This window comes from Pyrgilauda ruficollis, unplaced genomic scaffold (assembly GCF_017590135.1).
Source record: "Pyrgilauda ruficollis isolate IOZ18807 unplaced genomic scaffold, ASM1759013v1 scaffold215, whole genome shotgun sequence".
Taxonomy (NCBI): Eukaryota; Metazoa; Chordata; class Aves; order Passeriformes; family Passeridae; genus Pyrgilauda; species Pyrgilauda ruficollis.
This window is the reverse complement of record NW_024520873.1, coordinates 278,032-297,857: the sequence shown is the minus strand read 5'-3', so window position 1 is coordinate 297,857 and position 19,826 is coordinate 278,032. Positions and strand designations below refer to the sequence as shown.

The following is a 19,826-nucleotide window of genomic DNA, read 5'->3' as shown; positions in this document are numbered from 1 at the left end:
AAAGTCGTCTCTGCTTGTGGAAACCGCGAGGGCTCAGCGGTGTGTGAAGCATCGACATCACGGCCGTGACACGGTGGAATTGTTGGGGAGTCCGGTGCAGGGCCAGGAGTCGGACTTTGATGATCCTCGTGGGTCCTTTCCAACTCACTATATTCGGTGGCCCTGTGGTTCTGTCACCTTTTGGCTCTGTGACTCAGTGGATCTGTGACTTTTTTTTCAGTCACTCCGGTTCTGTTCCCTCAGGGGGCGCTGAGGGGGGTGGCGGGGCCGCGCGCGCGCGCTCCTCCCTCACGACCCCGCGCGCGCCGCGCGGGCGGGAACGCGGGGGCGCCGCACCGCGCATGCTCCAAAGTAACGGGCCGCGCGAGGGCCCGGCGGAACGGCCGTGAGGGAATTGTTGGGGACCGTGAGCGGCGGCCGCAGTGAGGGGCGGGCTCAGGTGTGGCGGTGAGCGCCGGGACCTCATTTTGGCTTCGGTTGGTGGCTGTGGCGACCGCCAGAACAGCGGCCGCCGGGAGGGGCGGGGCAAGGCGATATAAAGGGCGCGGCTTCGCCCCAGCTCCGCACCGCCTGTGGCGGGCGATGCAATAAGGGGAACGATGATGAAAAAGAGGGGCGCGGTGTATTCCAAGCCCGCCCCTTACGGGCTGCTGCCGGGCGGTGAGAGGCGCGGCTTCCTCCAGCCCCGCCCGGCCGTGTCGGTGGCGCCCACCCGTGTGGCGGCGGCAGCACGGCCGGGCCGGGGCGCTGAGGCGATGAGGGGCTGAGGCGATGAGGGGCGCGGTCTCTCCAAGCACCGCCCCCTCGGGACCGGGGCTGCCGCCCGATTCGCTGCCGCCGTGATGGGCAGGGCGGGGCTGGCGCTGGGCCGCGCCCCCGTGTCTGTGGCGGCCGCCCGAGCGCGGCGGCGGCAGGCGGAAGATGGCGGCGGCCGCGGCGGCGGCGCTGCGGGCCTGGTTCTGGAACGAGCGGTTCTGGCTCCCGCACAACGTGACGTGGGCCGACCTGGCCGGCGAGCCGGGCAGCGGGCTGCAGTACCCGCGGGCCGCTCACGTCCTCTCCGCCTTCCCGCTGGCGCTCGGCATCTTCGCCGTGCGGCTTCTCTTCGAGAGGTGAGCGCGGGGCCGCCCCCGGGGCGGCGGGGCCGGGAGGCGCTGGGGTCTGTGAGCGCCGGGCCGGGCCTGGGGGCGGCTCGGCGGGGCCTCCCCCGCACCCTGCGGGGCCTCCGCGCGTGGAAAGGGACATTGTGTAATCCCGCGAATCTGTCGCGGGAGTCGTGTCTATCGCGACATGCACAAGCCCGTGGGGCTCTACTGCCGTGGATCTGCATAACGAGAGGCCCCTCCAGTCCGGCGGTGCTGAGGTAGTGCCAATAAAAATCCCGTGTTTCATATAGGAATTCACTTTTACTCGTGCTCCTGCCCGGGAGAACCTCGCTGGGTGACGGACAGAGCTGGCGGCTGCTGCTGCTGCTCCGCGCTTGGCTTCCGTGTGTGCTTTATTGTACTTTCCCTGAGTTCCTGGATGAGGAAACAGGGCTGCTTCACATGGCCTGATGCATTATTAAATACTTGGTGGCTCTCCCTCGTCTCAGGCGCGATGGATGTGAGTGCGGATCTTCGTCTCTGCCCATAAACAGGTGTAATACGGGATTCCTCATTTACCTGGGCATCCATAAACATGCGAACTCAGCCCTGGGGCACAGGCAGATCCGTGTGTGGTGTGGATCTGCCACAGCCACACGCAGTGTGTGGGTGGCAGAGATATTAATTAGTAAAGCGGCTTACTTAGGAAAGCCTTAGGTGAAACGGACCAAGACACCCTCTGTTGCTGTGCAGGTAGTTCATTAAACATTGATTTAATCTTAAATTTCTGCCTTGAAAGGGCAAAAGTTGGCCAGGTTGGATGGACTTGGAGCAACCTGGATAAGTGGGAAGTGTCTCGGCCTATGGCAGGGGATGGCGCTGGGTGAGCTTTAAGGTCCTTTCCAACCCAAACCATTCCATGATTCCCCAGGTGTTTCTAAGCATGAAAAAGGCTGCAGGATTAAAGTGAGTGGGAATTGAGTAGTTTTTTTCCTGTGGATTTTCTTTAAGAAATGTGAATTTTTCTGAGCTTTCAGAAATTAAGAAGAGGTGGTTGGGATGAAGTAGAAAGATGGCAAATATGGAGGAAAATGAAGCAGGTCAGCAGAGAGGTGAGAAACTTGAGAGGCTCTATTTTCTCCATGCTGTCTTTCTGCCCTTAAGAAAAGGCTTCAGAGAACCCAGGAACACACGTGGCACTGCCAAAATCCCATCTCAGCTTGGTGTGTGCTGGTCCTGGCCAAACCTTGGTACTTGCCAGGACATGATGAAATGAGGTTGTGAGACAAAATAACAACGATATTGTAGGGAGGTTCCTAATCCAGGTGTCAGTCTGGGGATGAGGTGCAGAATATTCTCTTTTCCTGGAGTTGTTGGGGAAGATGCACTACACCTGATGGCACACTGCTCCAGGCAGCGTTTCCTTTGTCCTGATAATGTCTCCCTGGTTTATGAAATTTCTTTTGTGGTGTGAATTTAGGCTGGAGTCAAATGATGATTTAACTCCTGAGCCTGCAGAGCAAAGCTCAGAGGCCAAGGTCTGCTTCCTGAGGGGGTTGTTCCTGATCTCAGCTGTGTCTCGGTGGTGTCCCAAAGTGAAAGCAGATTGTGACAGCCCATCTCAGGCAGTTTCTGGTGTGTTTATTTTAAAAGTACATATCTTTGAATAAACTCCTTTCTGTTTCTTCCAGCCACTTTGAACATGTCATAAAAGTTCAGCTTTGTCTCAGTAAACTCCTGTGGTGCATTTATCCCAATTCAGGCTTTGATTGTGTCAAATGTCTCTCTTGACACACATTTCACAGTTGGACTTGGTGACTCAGAATGTGAATTACAGACTCTTTTGGTTGAGCTGCTTCTTTTCTCTCTCGTTTTGCAGCTCCTCACTGTGAGGAAGTGCTTTGTGCTACAACACTGACACGTTTCTGTTAGTTAGAATTCCACTAAAAACTACCTTTTACATCATGGCATTGACAAAATAATCATTAGTTTGTCTGTCTGTGGGCAGTTTATGACTGTAGGGGTGAGGCAGGACTCATAGAGGAAGGTAAAGACAGTGTAAAGTGAGAGAGTGAGGATTTTTGACCAGTCAGCAAAGACTTCTGCCCATAAATTTGGTTTATATTTTTTATCCTTGATTGTAATTTTCAATATTTCTCCTTGCACATCTTGTCCCACTGCAGGCAAAAAAAAAAAAATAAAATAAAATGCCAGGTATCTGCAAAAACTTGGATGTGATGTGCTTCTAGCTGCACTGGAGTGCTTTTTGGAACCAGATGTGGTTGTTACTGGACAGATCTGAGGAAGGATCTTGTGCTCCAGCTGGGGAGGGAGAGAAAAAGGTGATTTGAGATGTTACTTAATCAGGTCTCTTATGGAATGAGGTGGTTAAATCTTAACACAGCAAAATTGAGAGGTTATGGAAATACAAACTCAAAAAGTGCATATTCAATACATCTCACTTTGGAGATTGTTCTTCCTTTAAGAGCTGTGGTAGGTAGTCACCAGCCAAACTCGAATGTTCATAAAGCAAAATTCTGCCCTTTTGTGAAGCACAACATGCCTGAGAACTATTTGTTCTAACATATGAGTCTGTGGACTTGCAAATTGGTTTTAAAATCAGTGTGTGTTAACAACTAGTGTGAAAGGGAAGGCTGGGGTGTGAGCTGATCCCTTTTGATAAAGGTTTAATAGAAGTGTTTATGTGATGAGAATTTCTTGCTGGAAGGTGTGGCAGTAAGTTGACCTTGGGTATAGTTTGTGGCCGTTGAGATTTCTAGAAAATCATAAAATCATTTAGATTAAAAGGGACCTTTCAAGGCCACCTCATCCAGTCCTCTCCCCAAAGCAAGGCCAGTGTTCAGGCAACTCAGGTCACCCGTGGTCTTCTGCTGTTCAGTTTGAATATCCCCAAGAATGGAAACTCTGCTGTCTAGGCAGTATTTTTGTCTATTTTGGGGGTTGTGCAGAACTTTGTCACTGTGGGATTCAGTGCAAAGCACATCTGAAAACCTGCTCTGGGACCAAAAATTTGAAGTGCCACAGCAGTTTGAAGTGTGAGTTTACCCTGCTGAGTTTATCTAAATAGCAGCTCAGCTTGGGATTTTCCTGTCTGAGCAAGGGATTCACCACTCACTTCATGTTCCACCTGCAAGTTCACGTGTGAACTTCTCTGCTGCACTTGTGGTATATCCTGTAGGAGAGCAGAGTATAAAGACATGTAATACTTGATATTTTTTACATTTTTGTGGGGGTCTTGCCAAATGTTTCATAAGATCAGGACAGGATTTCTGGCTGGTGGTCTGGATTATGGCGGAAGCTGTGAGCCTTTGGAGCCAAGCTCAAAGGAAATCACTCCTTCCTTTTTTATTTTTTAATTTATTTTTTTTTTTAAGCTGTGGGCGTTGAGATGTAGTTTAGCATGTCCAGAGACAGGAGGCAGAGCTGGGAAGGGTCTGGAACACGAGGAGAGGCTGAGGGAGCTGGAAAGGGGCTCAGCCTGGAGAAAAGGAGGCTCAGGGGGGACCTTGTGGCTCTGCACAACTCCTGACAGGAGGGTCAGGTTGGGCTACAAGGAGGAATTTCTTCATGGAAAAGGTGGCCAGGCCTTGGAAGGGGCTGCTTAGGGAGGTTTGGAGTCCCCATCCCTGGGGTTGTCCAAGGACGTGGCACTCGGTGCTCTGGGCTGGTGACAAGGAGGGGATCAGGCACAGCTTGGGCTCAATGATCCTGGGAGGATTTTTAACCTCACAGATCCTGGATGGAGACATAGGAAGAGCTGGAGCAGGCAGGGAAGCCTGGGCCCACAGTGTCTGTCGTTTGTTTAGTGTTTTCTGAGAGCTGAGTGTTCCTTTGGGATCAGTCACAAGCTGATCTGTAATTCCTCAAGGGAAAACTCCACGACCTGGGACTGTTCTTAAATGCAGCCACAGATATTTGTTCCTGAAGCACTAAGTGAGTATTCCTGAGAATAATTACTGTTGGAGCACTTAGAGCCACAATTCTCCTGAATTTTTAATCTTTCCTTTTAAACACAAGGGGAAATTGTAACAATTGTGGTTGGAAAAAGCAGCATTTTCTGCTTGGTGGCACTGGGAGGCTCCTAAATATGTGTAATTTCAGCTTAGCTCTCTCTGAAACAATCTCTCTGTGAAAGCAAAATAGTTTTAAGGGTTCAAATCTTGTGTCCTTTTCAAAATCGGTTTGAGAAACAGGTTCTTCCTCAAAATAACTGATTAAAAGATACTAAATTTTGCTCCTTTAACCCCCTCTTTTGCCTACCAACAGGAGAGGAACAATTAATGTGTCAGGTAAGGCAGACATTTCCCTTGGAACCCTGAGCCCATTCTGACACAAATGTGCAGCAAAACCTGGTAATTTTGAACATGTTTATATTTGTTTTCGTTTCAAACCCAGGCTTGTTTCCAGAGCCTGTGCTATAAAATCCAGGAAGAGTTAAATCAGTTTGGAATACACAGAGCACTTGGGACGGATGAGATCCTGAGATCAGTGATCTTTCAGACTGGGGGACCTGCATCTTCCTGTCTGTCCTGAAGCAAACAAGCCACTTTATTTTTCCTCTAAGAAAAAGTTACTTTTGGGAGCTGTGTCACTTGAACTTCCCTTTTTTCTGAGCTATGTGACACCAAGGCCTATTTTGGAAACAAGATGCTTTGTTTTAGGGCTTCATCTCCAGCATTTCTGTTCACAGCAGACTGCTATCAGTCTATTGTTTTATTGCTGAGGAATGAGAATCTCCCTGGGGAGCACATTCAGATCTTTACAAGCCAAGGGCATTGAGATCTAATTTTTCATTCTGGTGTGCATAGTATGTGCTGTCTGCAGTTGCCATATGGACTAATAAAAGAGATTTCTTCACCTGGGAATTGGTGAAATGGAGACTTCAAAAGCTTTTTCACCAGGTTTTGCAGCTGGTGACAAATGCAGGTCCTTGTGATTCAGGCACAGGAAGGAAATAAATATCTTGTTTTAATCCAGCTCTTTCTGGGCAATTCTTGCAGGTTTATTGCCAAGCCATGTGCCATAAACCTTGGCATTCAGGACAGTGGACCTCACAGAGCCCAGCCCAATGCAATTTTAGAGAAAGTGTTTACATCCATCACTAAGGTGAGTCACACTTCAAATTCCTCCTTCATTCCAAAGGGAATGGAGGCCTGGAAGTGTCTCAGGGGGGGCTTTTGCTTCCACTTTTCTGCATTGAAATGCACATTTCACACTCTGCATCCACGTGTGAGCTTGTTCTGGTTTTACTCTGCCTCTGGCAAGTTCTTCTGGTAGCAAAGTCAATTCCCTGTATGGCTGAGGCATGGTTTTGTGCACGGAAGAATCTTTTTTGGGATACAGATGTTCCCCTGATCAACAGGCCTCAGCTGCTTCCTTTGGTCCAAGTTACACAGTGGGGATTCTTGGTTTAATCAGAGATTTCCCAGCATCTTCCACTTTTATTGGGAAAGGGTTCCTCTTTTTCTTGAGCTCAGTTCCTTTTCTGATTTTATTGTTTTTATTGTGAATGTCTTCCCATAATTTTTGCCATTTACTGTAAACCTGGACAGCAGTTGTCAGTGGAAGGGGATTATTCAGGGAGGTTCAAGCAGTGAAGGTTGTCCTGGTGAAGGGCAGGACATTTAGTGGTGGCAGGAGGTGTTTCTTTGGGTTGTTTCCTTCTTTGCCTTAAACTCACAGGCCTACAGAATGACAGAATCCCACTGTATTTTATCCAACATTGAATAAGTGCAATAGATTTTCATTAAAGATAACAAAATGGAGGTTTTTCTGTTGAGATTTGGTGATGCTGAACCTCATCTACTGGACCAGATAAAGGGAAATTCTATAAAAACCTCAAAAAACTTGCCTTGTGGGAACATTAAAGTTTTGAGGCATTTGGAATGATGTGTGAACTGAAAAATCCCCAGAATCTGATGCCCTTTGTTGGGAGAACTTTAATGCAGGAGATGTCCTTGAAATAAATGTTTAGAAAACCCAGGAGGTGCAGAATTTGTCTGGCTGATGAAACCTTTAGCTGTCCCAGTGTGCTGTGGGGTTTGGAGAGCCAGGCTGGGGGTTCCCTGGTGTAGGGGAAGGATTTCACTGCTGCTCTGAGCTGGAGCTCTGGATTCCTCTAGAGGCAGGTGCTTTCCCAACCATTGAATCCCAGGAAAGTGCTGAGAGATGTGGTGTGATGGGTTGACAGGACAGTCATGGTCTCAACGCTGAAAATCAAATTATTCTGATTTTGATTTTCAGCTGGGCAAACTGATGGTTTTTTATTAAATCAACATTCTGCATAGCTTTTGTGGTTGATGTGTAACTCAAAGAGTAAAATGTGTTTATCATCTTTCAGTGGTAGAGCTCTCTGGCAGAGTTGGTCTGAATTATCTCACTCCTGGGCCATTATAGAGGGAGCTACCAGGTTTGGTTCACTTTGATAAATCCATTTGTGTTCATTCAGACAGGTGGAGAACAGGCATCTATTATATCCATATTTGTCATGGAAGTACTTCAGTCTTCAAATATATTTTCATTTATAAACTTTGATAACAGAAATAACACAATTTCTACAGTGCCCTTATGGAATATACAAATATCTACTGTGTTAAACCAACTCTTACTTTAAAGTTTCCCTGTCCTTACTGTGAATAGCAAACCTTAAACATCTTAAGCTTTGCTCCAGAGTTCTGGGTGCAGCTTTAACAGTAGGACAGAACACTTTAACAGCTCCTCCCCCAAATCAACCCACAGAACAGTCACATTCTTTGTCTTAATGTGCTGTCAACTGATGAAATAGGTAAGGAAATGCTCAACCAAAACCATTCTGAGTAATTAAGTAATTAGTGGCTTATGAAGATTAAATCTGAATGAGCATTTGTGGCAATGGACTCTTACTTCCAGACTCTGTGGTCCCTTCCTGGTGTTTATTTTTTTGTTATCTGTGAATTATTTCTGTCATAGTGCAGGACTGAAAGTAGCTTGGAGAGTGGGAGAAATGACATTTGTTTCATTTTCCTTCAGTCTCCAGATGGAAAAAGGTTAGAAGGCTTGTCCAAGCAGCTGGACTGGGATGTCCGAAAGATCCAGCGCTGGTTTCGGCATCGGAGGAACCAGGACAAACCCACCACCCTCACTAAATTTTGTGAGAGCATGTATGTTTGTGCAGAGGGGCTTCATCTTAGAGCTCTAGCTGGGCCTGGGGGGCAGCTGCTCTGCCAGAGAGGGGCCAAAATTCCTGTACAAGCAAATAGGGCAGTTAAAGGAGGCTCTAGAATGCTGAAATGTTTTGTGGGCATGTCTGAGAGAGCAGAACGGGGCACAGCAGTCAGTGCTGGGCAGCTTTAGACACTGGGCCAGGTCCTTGGTGACACTTGAGAGTGTCTGTGTGTCCATGTGTCTGTGTGTGTATGTCTGTGTCCATGTCTGATGTGTCCATGTGTGTCCATTTCCATGCCTCTGTCCCTGTGTCTGTGGCGCTGTCCACATGTCCCTGTCTCTCTTTGTCTGTCCGTGTGTCCCTGTCCGTGTCTCCCTGTCTGTGTCTCCCTGTCCCTGTGTTGCTGTCCTGTCCGTGTGTCCCTGTCTGTGTCTCCCTGTCCCTGTGTCGCTGTGTGTCCCTGTCCTGTCTGTGTGTCCCTGTCCTGTCCGTGTGTCCCTGTCCCTGTCCGCGTGTCCCTGTCCGTGTGTCCCTGTGCCCACAGTGGCTGTGAATCCCCTGGGACTCTCCTGCACGGCCCCGTTCCTGCCCAGAGCTCATTCCCATTCCCACCTTCTGGCTTCCTTTCCTTCTCTCTTCAGCCCATTCTTTGTCCCCATTCCCTCCGAGCTCCTGTAGTTTTCTCTGTAGTGCAATAGAACCTCAGTATTTTTTCCTGACTTGTTTCTCCTCTGCTGGTTTCTTTCCTTTCCAGTAACTTTCAATTCTTCCCCCAGTATGGTTTTGTCTACCTAAAGCCACAAGGTAAGAGGGGAAAATAACAAACACTAGGATATCTCTGGGTGACAACAGCTTTGCTTGTTGTTATCTTGTGTCTCTTAAATATGGAATGATGCATGTTCACCGTGAGTTTCAAACCTGGCTGTTGATGCAAGCCCATGTGTGGTGTGAAAACTCTTCAGCAGGTTTATGTTACCTGAAATCTTTAGAAATCAAGGTGGGTGAAGGCTTTTCAGGTGTGAGATTTTGTCAGATTTTTCCCAATTATTTAAATTAATTTTACAAATGCTAACCAAAAGCTAATTCTATGTCCTAAGTTTATTTTTTACTTCTTTTTCCAGGTGGAGATTTACATTTTATTTCGGTATATTTTTTTATGGAATCAGGTTTCTCTGGACGGTAAGTTGCTCTGTCACCCACGTTGTTGTTCTGTGTGGTTGCAGTTGAATGATCCCTGATTTGGGATCCTAGGGGTTCTGTTAAAGACCTTCTTTACACTATAGGGAAGCTCCTATGCAGATCTGTCATTTTGGAAATAATAGAAAATTATTCGATGTGTTACCCCAGAATGTTGGAAAAAACAAGGTGGGTTTTGGGTTTTCTTTGCTATGGAGAGCTGCTCCTTTTTTTTCTCTTTTCCTCTTGAAGGGATACAGGTTCATCTCCTTGGCTCTTTATAATTATTAGAGCTGTATGATTATTCTAGAAATTTCCATTGCAGCAGAACTCACATTGGCAGCACAAATTAGACTTTAAATCACTAGGGTTTTTTACAGTAAATGTAGTTTGAATGGCAGAATAAAGGTAAAATTTCAGTGAGGCAGTGCTGTAGTGTCAGGGGACTTTAGGTGATGGGGAGGAAAACACCCAGTACAAACTGGGGGTTTATATAAATTCTTATTTATATATAATAAAAACCTACATATTCCCTTTAGGCACCCTGGTTTTGGGACACACGACAGTGCTGGTACAACTACCCTTTCCAGGTATGAAAGAAACACCTCCTAAATTCCAACTTCTTGGACAATTCCAGTTTTTATTTTTGTTATTGACACTGGATTAAAGCTCTGCCATTTACTCTTTGTGCCTTTACATCCTGGTTAGGTTTGGCAGCACCAAGATTTCCTCAGATACATCTGACTCAGTCACTTTATGTGTATTTGCTGCTGAGATTATTAAAAGTTGGAGAAAAAGGCATAAAATCATAGTGGTAATTTATTTATTTACTGTGTAGAGGCCAACAGTCTGTTCCAGAGCCTGGTTTTCCTACTCCAATAGGCTCCAGCAGGAGTTGTAAATATTGATAAGGGAATTTACTCCTTTGGAAGAAAGCTCAAACACACAATTACATTTGTGTGAGTAAGCCTGGAGTAAAATGCCTGTTTTTATTAAACCTGAATGATTTAACTTATATCTCAGCAATTCTGGAGGAACAAAGTGGGATGGAAAAGGTGCAAGGAAAAAGGTGATTTTAATGTAAAATTTGAATTATTTTGTCTTATAAGTGTGCTTTCTCTCTGTGTTTTCCAGCCTCTAACATCCAGGCTTTATTATTACTATATCTTGGAGCTGGCCTTCTACTGGTCCCTCATGTTTTCTCAGTTTACAGACATTAAACGGAAGGTGAGATGACCCAGAATTGCATTAACCACTCAATAGCTATAATAAAAACAAGAATAAGAGGTAGGACTAACAAAAAATGGGAGTGTGCCTGTCCAGGAAAGCCAAAATGTAGTGATAATTATATTTTCTTCCTCATTTACACCTTTTTGAGCCCTGAGAAAAAGGGAGGAGTGAGGCTGACCTGGTGTATCCTTGAATTCCTTTCACCTTCCAGGGGACAGAGTAGCTTCACTCAATACCTCCCCATCAAAAATTAACAAATCATTGCCTAAAAATAGATTTAACTGAAAGGCTTGCAAGAAAATGAGCTGCTCAAAGCAGTACCTTGCTGAAGCTGCTGAGGAAATAGCAAACACTAAGGAAATAATAAATGGAGTTTTGAAAGGAATGTCTCATCTGTGTGAGGAGCAGATGATGAGTGGTTGCAGTTGCTCAAATCTAATTCTGTCATGCTGCGTTCCAGGATTTTGTTTTGCAGGTTATTGTTGCTGTTGGAGAACAGTCCCCAGTAAATCCTGGCTTATTGCTTCCTTTACATGAGCTGCAAAGCAGCAAATTATCCCAATTTTTGCACTGTTAAAAAACAACACGTTTCTTCTGTGCTGAAATTTGAGCAGGTGGGGCACTGTGGAATACAGTGCAGCTGCAGACAGGGAGTGATGAACAACCTCTGGGACTCTGTTTGTAATATTTCATTTTGACTTTAACAGGTGGATGACATTCCCCGTGGCAGCAGGGTGAGGTACAGGGAGCCAGGGGCTGAAGTGCAAACCAGCCCTGAATATTGTGCATTGTAAACATTTTTTGTTCTTCATGCTGAGTTCCCCTGGTGTTCTGTGCCTGCTCTGCCCTGGCAGGGTTTGGTCACTGACAGCAGTAGCAGCACTTAAAGTGTCCCAGGAGCTGAGGGGACTTCAGTGTGTCTGAAAAACCAGGAGGATATAAAATAAGGGTCATCTTGTGCTCTGAATCGTATCTGTGGGGTCTGCAGGTACAATTGTGTGTGTGTGCCACAGAGACTGTGCTGCTCCCTGAGCAGGCAGAGCTCTGACTTCAGCAGCACCAAAGCTGAGAGATCTTTCTGGAAGCTTTTGTGGAGATGGTGGGAGTGTGATGAGCTGTGATTGTTGTGGAGTCAGAGCCTGAACCGAAGGAATCCTGTGACCCCAGTGACTCAGTTGGGTGGCTCTGTTCCAAACTTTTGCATTTGTGTGACGACCAAAGAGTCTTCATTTGTGCTCTTCCTGTTTCCAGGACTTCCTGATCATGTTTGTCCATCACTTGGCCACGATTGGACTCATCACATTCTCGTACATGAATAACATGGTGCGGGTTGGAACTCTGGTGCTGTGCCTCCACGATGCTTCAGATTTCCTCTTGGAGGTGAATTTCCTTTCAATCTTTGCATCCCTAATGCTGGTGTGATCTCAGGGGAGCAAGCTGACGTTCCCCTTCTTGATAAACTGCTTTAAATGTGCCATGAAATGTGTGCTGCTGCTCCTGCCTTGTCAGCTTTTCCTCCAAACTGCTTGGGTGCTGAGAGTAACAAAACCATGGAATGGTTTGGGTTGGAAGGAACCTTAAAGATCATCCAGTTCCACTAGCCCAGGTTGCTCCAAGTCCCATCCAGCCTGGCCTTGGACGTTTGCATGGATGGGGCAGCCACAGCTTCTCTGGGTAACCTGTGCCAGGGCCTCACCACCCTCTGACAGGGTGATTGTATCCTCTGACAGTTTGAAGCCATTCCCCCTTGTCCTGTCACTCCAAGCCCTTGTAAATAGTCTCTCTCATTGTTCTTGTAGGACCATATAAATAACAGTATAAAAAAAAAATAATGTAATAATCCCTCTTTGTTCCAAACTGTACAAATGTGATTGAGAGTGTTTTGCATCTCTCCAGCCTGGTAATTACAGGAGTGCACAAAGGGAATAATATTTGCATGTTTATTGTCTCTTGTAGGCTGCAAAACTGGCCAATTATGCCAAGTACCAACGTCTGTGTGATGCTTTCTTCATGCTCTTTGGGGTCGTGTTCATCGTGACCCGCCTGGGCATTTACCCTTTCTGGTAAGCACCTGGAGCTGGAAGGCCTTGGTTGTTCTCTCAGTCCTTTCAGCAGAGCCTTTGTTTTAACTTTTCCCAAGCATTCCAGCTGTCCCTTGAGGCAGCCTGAAGCAGCGCTGGCCCAAGTGCTGTTTGGGGCAGGAGGTTTGAGTAGGCACATGAAGAAATCTCTCCCCACTCAGCTGAGGGACTGGTGGAAGAGTCCAGAATCCCATTCACAGCTGCCCCTCCCCTGCTGCAGTGATGACAGACTCAGCCAGAATTGCTCTGAGAGGCTTGAAGGATTCTCTGCTTCTCTGAAGAAGTTCTAGAAATAATTACAAGTGAGGCACAGTCTCTTGAGGTCTTTTTTGTGTTTATTTGGCTTAGTCATCACTGCAGTTTCTGATTCTTAAGACACTTCTGTCCTGTCCTTGTGTCGTGACTGTTCAGAGCCTGAAATAGGTCTGAGGTTTCTTAGGAGGTAAAACCCTGGATAAATGGCTTAGAGAGAATCATCCCATAATGAGATTCCCTCTCACCTCAGTAGGTCAGACCTGGAGCAGTGCTTTGGTTAATGAGCTGTTGTCCGTTTATTGTGTGTGATGACAATTTGGTTAAACCATTTTACTGCCTGCATTTATTTCCTAGGCCATGGACACCTGGCATTCCCATTCTTTTTGGGTGCCTGGTAGGCAGCAACAATCCTTTCACTTTAGCATCAGGGTTGCAGTTAAAGCTCTTGCTTATTTTCCAGTAAATGCACCAAAGGACTCTGGATGAAGAAGAGCTTTAATTCCTATTTCTTCATAGGCTCCTTCCAGGGACAAAATAGAGAGTTGTTTTAGCAGCTGCTGTCTGTCGTGAGGGGATGCTCTTACCTCACACCAGTGCTCAGCATCCTGTAAATCTTTAATGTGTTTTTCCACTGGCTGTAATGTCACTCCTCAGCTTTGCAGAGGAATCTGGCAAGCTGCAGCAGCACTGCAGCCCCTGTGCTGTTTTACTGCACGTGTACTCCCTTCCCTAATTGGTAATGTAAAACATCAGCAGATCTCTGGAATCACATTTAATTCTTTCATAAACCTGCTATGAGTTAAATACTTCTGGAGCTGCCTTTTGGGGGATTTTGGTTCTTGTTTGAAAGGCTTATTTTGATTTTCTTGTGTTAAAAGCTGCGTGAAATTAATGTGGTTGTTAAAGATCTCTCCATACCTCTCTGCATCATAAAATCTGAAGTGTTTATTAAATTGCTGAAGGACTGGCAATAACTCCCAGCAACAAGAACAGCAAAACAGTAATGAAAGAAACACAAGGCTTGGGCCATAAAGCAGTTTTGAGTCTTTCAGCCTGGCTGGAGGAATCTATAAAACTGTGAGGGAAGAGAAGAGCACCCAGGGAGGGAGGGAGGGAGGCCCTCTAGGGACAAAATTCCTTCCTGATCCCAGAATCCTTGAGGTTGGACAAGCCCTCCAAGACCAGATTCCAGCCTGTGACCAATCCCCAAGGAGCAGTGAGTGCCACGTCCAGTTGTTCCTTGGGCACCTCCAGAGATGGGAACTCCAAACCTCCGTGGGCAGCACCTTCCAATGCCTCACCGCCCTTTCCATGAAGGAATTCCTGCTGATGTCCAACTTGAACCTTCCCTGGCACATCCCTCTTGTCCTGTTATTGCCTGGGAGCAGAGCCTGACACCCCCCAGCTGCCCCCTCCTGTCAGGGAGTTGTGCAGAGCCAGAAGGTCCCCCCTGAGCCTCCTTTTCCCCAGCTGTTCCAGCTGTGGACACTCTCCAGCCCCTCAATATCTCCTTGCTGTGAGGGCCCAGAACTGGACACAGCCTCACAGAGGGACAATCCCTGCCCAGCTCCTGTGCCCACCCTATTTTTGATACGATTTTTGATCTTTAAATCTGGGTGAAAGCTGCCCAAGCAGGAAGGTGTTAACGGTTGTTTTGGTGACCAGAGCAGCCTGACATCACTTCCTGTGAAGTTGTTATAAATAAATGCTTGTGCTTTGGAGAAGAAAATTGGCAGCAGATCCGTGTGTGTAACCAAATTGCAGCACATTCACATGTTCTGTTTTGTTGTTCAGTTCAAATGCTCCTAATGAGCTTTACTCAGTCTCCTGACTCTGGCAGGAGCAGAGCAGCAGATGCTCAGTGAGACACAAACTGTTGTGCATCTGGCCTGGCACCTCCAGTCAGAGCTGAGCACAGCTGATCTCAAACGTGTTTCTGGATCTCTTTCAGGATTTTGAACACAACCCTGTTTGAAAGCTGGGAGCTGATCGGTCCCTACCCTTCCTGGTGGCTGTTCAACGGGCTCCTGGTGACCTTGCAGGTCCTGCATGTCATCTGGTCTTACCTCATCATCCGCACGGCCTCCAAGGCCCTGGTGAGGGGCAAGGTAAGGCTGAGGGAGCCTTCTGGCTCCTCTTTCCTACAAGCCCTGTTAAAGAATCATGAGAAATTGGGCTTTTCAATGAGGGCTGGTGTTGGTTCTTAAGGGATTTGTGTCAAGAGTTCACAAAACCAGTGTTTTTTTACCTTGATTGCTCTGCACTTGTGAGTTCCCAGGTGTGTTCAAAGGCAGGGAGTCTCTCCTGGGCATGCAGGGGAATAACTCCATTTTCCAGTACATTCAAATGTCCTGAAATGGCAATTATGACACTCTTGTTGTGCACTCTGGAGTTTAAGGTGGTAGCAGGCTCTCTTTTGGACAACAGGATGAACACACAGGATGTTTCCCAACTTCAGCTGGTCCTTAGGATGTGCTGGGAATTGTGCTTCTTCACTGGTTCCTGTCTGCCAGTGCACTGAGCTCGTTAACGGTTGTTTTGGTGACCAGAGCAGCCTGACATCACTTCCTGTGAAGTTGTTATAAATAAATGCTTGTGCTTTGGAGAAGAAAATTGGCAGCAGATCCATGTGTGTAACCAAATTGCAGCACATTCACATGTTCTGTTTTGTTGCTCAGTTCAAATGCTCCTAATGAGCTTTACTCAGTCTCCTGACTCTGGCAGGAGCAGAGCAGCAGATGCTCAGTGAGACACAAACTGTTGTGCATCTGGCCTGGCACCTCCAGTCAGAGCTGAGCACAGCTGATCTCAAACGTGTTTCTGGATCTCTTTCAGGATTTTGAACACAACCCTGTTTGAAAGCTGGGAGCTGATCGGTCCCTACCCTTCCTGGTGGCTGTTCAACGGGCTCCTGGTGACCTTGCAGGTCCTGCATGTCATCTGGGCTTACCTCATCATCCGCACGGCCTCCAAGGCCCTGGTGAGGGGCAAGGTAAGGCTGAGGGAGCCTTCTGGCTCCTCTTTCCTACAAGCCCTGTTAAAGAATCATGAGAAATTGGGCTTTTCAATGAGGGCTGGTGTTGGTTCTTAAGGGATTTGTGTCAAGAGTTCACAAAACCAGTGGTTTTTTTACCTTGATTGCTCTGCACTTGTGAGTTCCCAGGTGTGTTCAAAGGCAGGGAGTCTCTCCTGGGCATGCAGGGGAATAACTCCATTTTCCAGTACATTCAAATGTCCTGAAATGGCAATTATGACACTCTTGTTGTGCACTCTGGAGTTTAAGGTGGTAGCAGGCTCTCTTTTGGACAACAGGATGAACACACAGGATGTTTCCCAACTTCAGCTGGTCCTTGGGATGTGCTGGGGATTGTGCTTCTTCACTGGCTCCTGTCTGCCAGTGCACTGAGCTGCAGCACTCAGGGAAAGGGTTCCCAGGGATGCAGTGGGGTTTGCTGGTTGTGAAAGATCACAGACTGGCCTGAGTTGGAAGGGACCTTAAAGATCATCCAGGTTGGACAGGGCTTGGAGCAACCTGTGATAGTGGAAGGTGTCCCTGCCCATGGCAGGGGGTGTAACAAGGTGGGCTTTAAGGTCCTTCCCACCCAATCCATTCCATGATTCTATGAAACCAGCAAAAAAGCTGATTTAGTAGCACAAATGCTTTTTCCTATCAGATATTGATATTCTGATCTGGGTTTCTCTGACGGCTCTGCATTATTTTGTGTTTGACTTTAGCTGCCCCTACACATGGAATGTGGCCTTGAAAAATATAAATATTCTGGTTGACTCTGGGGGCAAGCAGGTTTCAGGGTACGAGCTCTTCATCTGTTCCCCACAGCTGCTACTACAAATGCCTGATTTTCATTCTCTGCAGCTGTTTCTATATCCTGAGTTCTACACCTTTTCCCTTTCCTTGGTTCTCTCCTGTCCAGGTGACCTAGCCAGAGAAAGGACTCTAAGCTCTGTCTTCTTCATTCTTTTCTCCTTTTCTCTGTGCCAGATTGGAGCTGGACAGTTTCACCCTGTGCATGTAAGTGTGACCTGTGTTTCTGTTTGTTCACTGAAACACGTCTGTGTTGAGGCCCCAAGACAAAAGCAGAGCCCTGGTGCCTTCTCCTTCTCTCCCTGGTCCTGACAGAGTGCTAAAATACTGTTTTTTCCAAAGGTCAGAGCAGTGTCCTGGGGTCTGTTCTCACCTGCTGTCACCTGCCTGCACAACCTTCACTTTGTGCTTTTACACACCCACACACCAATTTCTGTCTTTGCTCCTCATCAGCACCACACTGAGGGGGAGAGGGCAGGAGGAATTTACTCCTTTTTGTGAAAAGGAGTGAAACAGTCACTTCTCCCCCAAGAACAGAAAAAATGTCCAGGGATTTCTGCTTCCTTCCAGTGACCCTTTGAACTTCCAATATAGCAGGAGATTGGGGAAAGATAGCAAAAATTCTGGCAACAGGCAGAAGCCAGGACATCCAAAAAGCTCCTGGAGATCATTAACTTTACCTGGCTTCCAGCCAGATCTTCCCTGGAGTTCAATCACTTCCTGCTGCTGCAGAGCCCTAACCCTGACTCCAGGAGAGCAGAGTGAAATCCTGGAATCCTTGGGAAGCTGCAGGCCAGAGTGCTGGCACACGGAGTTACTGGGGCTGCAGAGGGAGGGGAGTGAGGAGCTGCCTTGGGCAGAGCAGGGGCTGCTCTCCAAGCCCAGCTCGTGCTGGGGAGGTTTGGCCCTGGCACCTGCCAGCACCCAAGGTGTGTGTTTGCAGTTGGGGCTGGGGTTTATGGGCTCTTCCCCTCCCCTCCTGGCTCTGCAGGGCTGCCCTGCTGTGGCACTTGGAGCAGCTGGCACCACGCTCCTGCTGGGAAGGTTCAAAATCCCATGTGCAAGTCAAAGGGAGCTGGATTTGCAGCAGGCTCTGACTAAGGCATGCTCTGTAAGCAGATCTGGATCCCTGGGCTGAGGCTGTTCCTGTCCTGAGTGGCTGTTTGCTGGATCAGACCCTGCCTTTGTTCTCCATCCCCTGTCCAAGCAGGCTCCTGCTCCTAAATAGGATCTCCCAGATGAAGCACAGGCTGTGGAAACGGAGGTGCTTTGTTGGAACAGTGATGTGATAAATAAAGCTGGCTAATTTTTAAAATAGCAAAGCTGCTCCCTGTAGGACAAAATGTTCTCTCTCAAACTGACACGTTGCTGGACCCACTTGTGATTGTGGCATGAGAAATTTTTGATTCAAAACAAATGCTTTAGAAAAATGGCCTTTAACTGATCTAGAGAGGAGCCCTTGGAAGACAAGAACAGCGCCAGGTCTGTAATATCATCTGATCTGGTGAGGACAAGGGTGAAGTGTTTCACAGATACACAGGATATTTGGAAAATGGAGCTCATCTTTCCAAATTGTCTTTTTCAGTGTCTGTGTCTTGTTCCTAATGTGATGACAGGCTCCTTCTTGGGAGCTTGAACTGAGCCAGGCTCAATGCAGGAGGCAGATGTGAGTGAAGGTGGTTCATCACAGGGACACAACCTTCTAACTGCTGGTTTCTGTCAATTTTTCAACTCCCCTTTTCCTCTCCCACTCCCCAATTCCATTGGCAATGTTTAGGTATCCAAGGATGACCGCAGTGACGTGGAGAGCAGCTCTGAGGAGGAGGATGTGACTTCCAACAGCACAAAAGGAATTTTCAGCACTTCCAGTAACGGTTCCAACCGCCTGAACGGCCACGTGGCCGGGGGCCAGTGGACAGGAGAGGAGTAAGGCCCTGGGCTGGCCTTGAGCAAACACGAACTTCTCTTTCAATATCTAGTTGTGTTGAGCTCCACATTCCCAAGTGATCTTTAATCAAAAACCCCTTCCCCAGAAACCTCCAGCAGACCCGAAACGGGCACAACCCTGACCAGTCAGAGGCTTTGCATGGCACAAGGGATGAAGCCAACGACCGGGGCAAAAACAAAGCTGCAGATTTCACTTCAAGCCATTTTGTACTTCAGAAGTACAAGAAAACACCCCTGAGTCCTGTTGATATTTGCAGAGGTGTCTTTGTTTGTGACAATCTGGCTTTTACTGGGATCAGCTCGAGGCAGAGCAGGTTTGGACTGCAGGGTTCGGTGCCACTCGGCGACGGTTCACTCCTGGCAGGTGCAGCAGCTCTTGATGCACTCCAGAAGCCACTTCAGAGCACAGAGAACGCAGGTTCCGTGTCCCAGCTGCCCTGGGTGAGGCAGAGACTCTGCTCCCAGCTGAGCTTTGACCTGTGCTAACCCAGAACCACTGCTCTGCCTCGCCCCAGGGTGCTGGGGAGGTCCCAGCTGCTCATCTCTGCTGTCACCAGGGACCAGGCCAGCGTCTGCTGCCTCTTTTGGTGCTGCAAACCCCTCTGAAGTCTTGACCAAAGCCTTCTGCAAGGGGGTGGGGGGGTGGTTTATTGCCCCTGAGACAACCAGCATAATCCAGGCGTTTTAAATTGTTTTCTTCCTGTTGCAAATTGTGGGTTTGAAGACTTCTCTAGACCTACTGGATTCAGTTGGCTAAGCTGGGATTGGAGGGAGGATCAGAACTGGTGGGCTGGGTTTAACTCTCCAAAAAATGAGATGTTTTGGTCCTGTACTCTGAGACAAGTGATTGTTGCTGCTCTGATGTTAGAGCTGTGGAGGAACCCAGGGCTGGAAGAGCAGCCACACTGTGGGCTTTGCTTCTCTTTTTTTACTCAATGGTACTTGGGGGCAATGGAACGGTCAATCAGGAGCAGAATTTTGGAAACTTCTCAAGTTGTTACCATTTTATACTGTTGTTTACTCTTATCTCCAATTAAAAGTTGCTTCAGAAACCTGGGGTGATG

General features: G+C 47.6%; 1 protein-coding gene across 5 annotated transcripts; it reads left to right on the top strand.

Annotated features, from left to right (window-relative positions):
• The first annotated feature begins 753 nt into the window (after positions 1-753).
• Positions 754-19,814, top strand: CERS5 (ceramide synthase 5). 5 transcript variants are annotated; one of them, XR_005955220.1, is made up of 11 exons: positions 855-1,112; positions 6,107-6,212; positions 8,115-8,245; positions 9,372-9,429; positions 9,966-10,016; positions 10,561-10,653; positions 11,908-12,036; positions 12,613-12,719; positions 14,944-15,100; positions 16,925-17,022; positions 17,935-18,733. XR_005955220.1 is itself a non-coding variant. In XM_041468212.1 (11 exons), exons 1-11 carry the CDS (start codon positions 922-924, stop codon positions 18,743-18,745), a joined length of 1,206 nt encoding a protein of 401 aa, XP_041324146.1. In that variant the 5' UTR covers positions 855-921; the 3' UTR covers positions 18,746-19,814. The 5 variants fall into 5 exon arrangements, 3 of the variants coding, with proteins under 3 accessions (XP_041324145.1, XP_041324146.1, XP_041324144.1); XR_005955221.1 differs by having other exon boundaries at positions 18,593-18,722; XM_041468212.1 differs by having other exon boundaries at positions 16,993-17,022; positions 18,593-19,814.
• The last annotated feature ends 12 nt before the right edge of the window (positions 19,815-19,826 follow it).